Source organism: Terrapene carolina, unplaced genomic scaffold (assembly GCF_002925995.2).
Source record: "Terrapene carolina triunguis isolate 2854851 unplaced genomic scaffold, T_m_triunguis-2.0 Scaffold17771, whole genome shotgun sequence".
NCBI lineage: Eukaryota > Metazoa > Chordata > Testudines > Emydidae > Terrapene > Terrapene triunguis.
Window position 1 is genome coordinate 5,889 of NW_020682122.1, and position 2,743 is coordinate 8,631.

General features: G+C 47.0%; 1 protein-coding gene across 1 annotated transcript; it reads left to right on the forward strand.

Moving 5' to 3' along the window:
* Nucleotides 1–557: 557 nt before the first annotated feature.
* On the forward strand, nucleotides 558–2,373 carry LOC113408531 (armadillo-like helical domain containing protein 1; the record flags this gene model as incomplete). The annotated part of the gene is made up of 3 exons (XM_026661820.1): nucleotides 558–771; nucleotides 1,299–1,367; nucleotides 2,207–2,373. Coding segments are annotated over exons 1-3 (442 nt in total), but the record flags the coding sequence as incomplete, so codon positions are not given.
* Nucleotides 2,374–2,743: the final 370 nt, after the last annotated feature.

Consider the following 2,743-nt stretch of genomic DNA (forward strand, 5'->3'; position numbering starts at 1 on the left):
TGTGCCATTGAAAGCTCTCTGCACTCGAAGAGAAATTAAATAATAAGACTTGAACTAGGACAAAAAGGTTCAAAATGCAAAAGCTTCCCAAATCCACATCGTCAAGGTCCTGTGCATCTCTGCTCTTATTTCATCCTACTTACCCTCTGGCAGGGCCTGGCATAGGATCAAGTATCCATCCTGGGAAGCTAGCAAGAATCTGAGATTAAGAACATTTGCAACGTTAAAGTGCTTTATTCATATCTGGGAGGGAGACTGCTCTTGTGAAGATGATCTTGTGGTTCAAGCAGGAGATCTGGCTTCTAATCCCAGCTCTGCCACAGATTTACCATGTGGCCTTGGGTAAATCAGTTAATCTCTTTATGTCTCAGTTTCTCCAGATGTAAAATGGAGATAGCAATGGGAATAAAGGAAGATAAGATTACATTAATCAATGTTTGTCAAGTGCTTTGTGATCCTTAGCTGGAAAGTATAATTAGTGCTGGTGTTACTCATTTGTACAGCCGACATTTATCTTTAAGCGTTTCTATAACCTCCCTCTCTCCCCTATAGGACAGTATTGATCATGACTTCCACAAAGGAGCAGGCAGCCATCAGCAGACTGATGGGGTTCTTGCAGGAATGGGACAATGCTAGCAAAGCTGCTCGTAGCCACATACTGGATAATTTCATTAAGGCAAATCAAGGAAAGACGGGGCCAGAGTTGGAGCTGGAATTCTCACAGGGAGCCAGCTTGTTTCTGGCCCGCCTAACATCCTGGCTGAGGCTGACGTATCTACTTCCTCGGGATGCCAGCGGAGGTGGTGGGGTGATCGAGGGGAAGATTCTCTCCCAAACCTTCTTTTCCCCAATACGATTTAAGCTAGCCCCTCTCTGTGGAAATACCTGAGTCCAGCTAAGTTGTTCAGGGAGAAGAGCCCAGCCAGGAAAGCTGGAATCTGAGGGAAGTTCCACACCAAGGGTATTATTGAGTTGCTCTGCAAGATTCCCCTTGTTTTCTCCGTCCCCTCTCATAGGTCCTACATCAGGACATCCCATCCTTCTAGCTGAGGACAAAATGTAAGCTCCCTGCCAAGCCCATCAATGCCACAGGCACCCACTTCACACCCACTCTGGGGATGAGTATGCTGCCTCCTTAGTGGCTTGCAACCCAGCTGGCCTGGAAAATTAAGGCCTGTGCCCTTTCCCAAAGACAGGTTCCCCAGGTGCAGTGCCACACATTGCCATCAAGCTACCAGCCAGACCAGCTTTAATGTGAAAAATTGTCTCAGTATTTGCTCCTTAACATTGTCAAACAGCTACATGTATGGAATATACCTAGATCAGCAGCTAAAGTCCATTGGCATCTTTCTGTCAGCTGCAAGTAGGTGAGTACTATTGTGTCACTTCAACAAGAATTGTTTGGGGGGTTTTAACATCCCAGAGTTGTGCCAGCCCAGGGTGAGGGGGGCCGGTATTAATATTTTACTACAGGGATGGTCTGGGAAAGGGCAACAGAGGCAACTGTCCATGATCTGCGCTTTTGAGCACCCTGCTGTCAGCATGTATCCATAACTGGGCAAGCCTCTCCTCTCTCCTCTGCAGCTCTCTGGATCCCCACAGTCTGTGAGCCTCCTTCATGCCTGGAGACTCCCACACACACTCTTAGTAGGTTGTGCAGTTGGACCTGTTTTGAATTGTGTCCCCTGTTTGGGGAGGTCAGATACCATGGTGATGAGCACTCTGTAGAAATAGATAAATCAGTCATGGGCAGGTGGGAGGTGCTGCATATGTTACTTCACACAAGGCTGGGCAAAGCCAAGACTCTTTGTGCTTCCCAAGAATACTGTAAATATTTTATGATGTTGCCCATGCTATGCAATTGCTCAGTGAGTCCCTCATGTTTCCCAGGAGCGGTCTGATTAGTTAGGGATCTGATGAGCACCCTGTGTATGGAGACCCAAGTTCTGTGTGCATGGAGGTCAGTATCCAAATGTGGACACTCAGAGGTAAATATCTCACCTGGTAGCCTATTGGGAGCACATCATACTGCCAGGTGAGGCATTCACATTTGGGTTCCAAGTCAAGCTTCTAGTACCTGTCCTCTCTGTCCAGGAGCTTAGACACAAACTGAGGCAAGGCGGTAGGAAGAAGGTTCCCAGGAATATGGAGATCCGAGGAAGGAAGATTTTGTTCAAAGTGTTACATTTTCTGCTCCTCTCTGTAGCCACAGGTATCTTATTGAATTTCTGGAGGTTGGAGGTGTCCTGACGCTCCTGGAAATACTAGGGCTGCAGCAACTGAAAGAAGAGGACAAAAGGGAGTCGATAAAGCTACTCCAACTCGTAGCAAACGCTGGCAGGAAATATAAGGAGCTCATTTGTGAAAGTTATGGTAAGTGCCGTGCCGTCCCTGTTCTTTATCAATGGAATGGGCTTACCTCCATTTAGGCAAGTCTGTACTCGCTGACCGCCAAACGTCAAGGGCTCCTTACGGAACCGAACCTGTTCCTTTCACTCTACGAGAGTCTTAGCGACGGAAGATGAGTTTAGTACTTTTCTTGTTGAAAGGAGTTCAGCGTCTCAGCCATTGCTGAGTGGTTACATTTCATCCCCCTTCTCATTTTTAATGAGCCTCCTTTTTGTACAGAATTTTTCCTTTGATGTATTCCAGCAGTCAGGCTGGTTGCAACTGCGATGGCTAAGGTTGCAAAAGAGTTTCCATTATAACCTGCTGTGATCACCCACTGCTACCTCTCCAAACC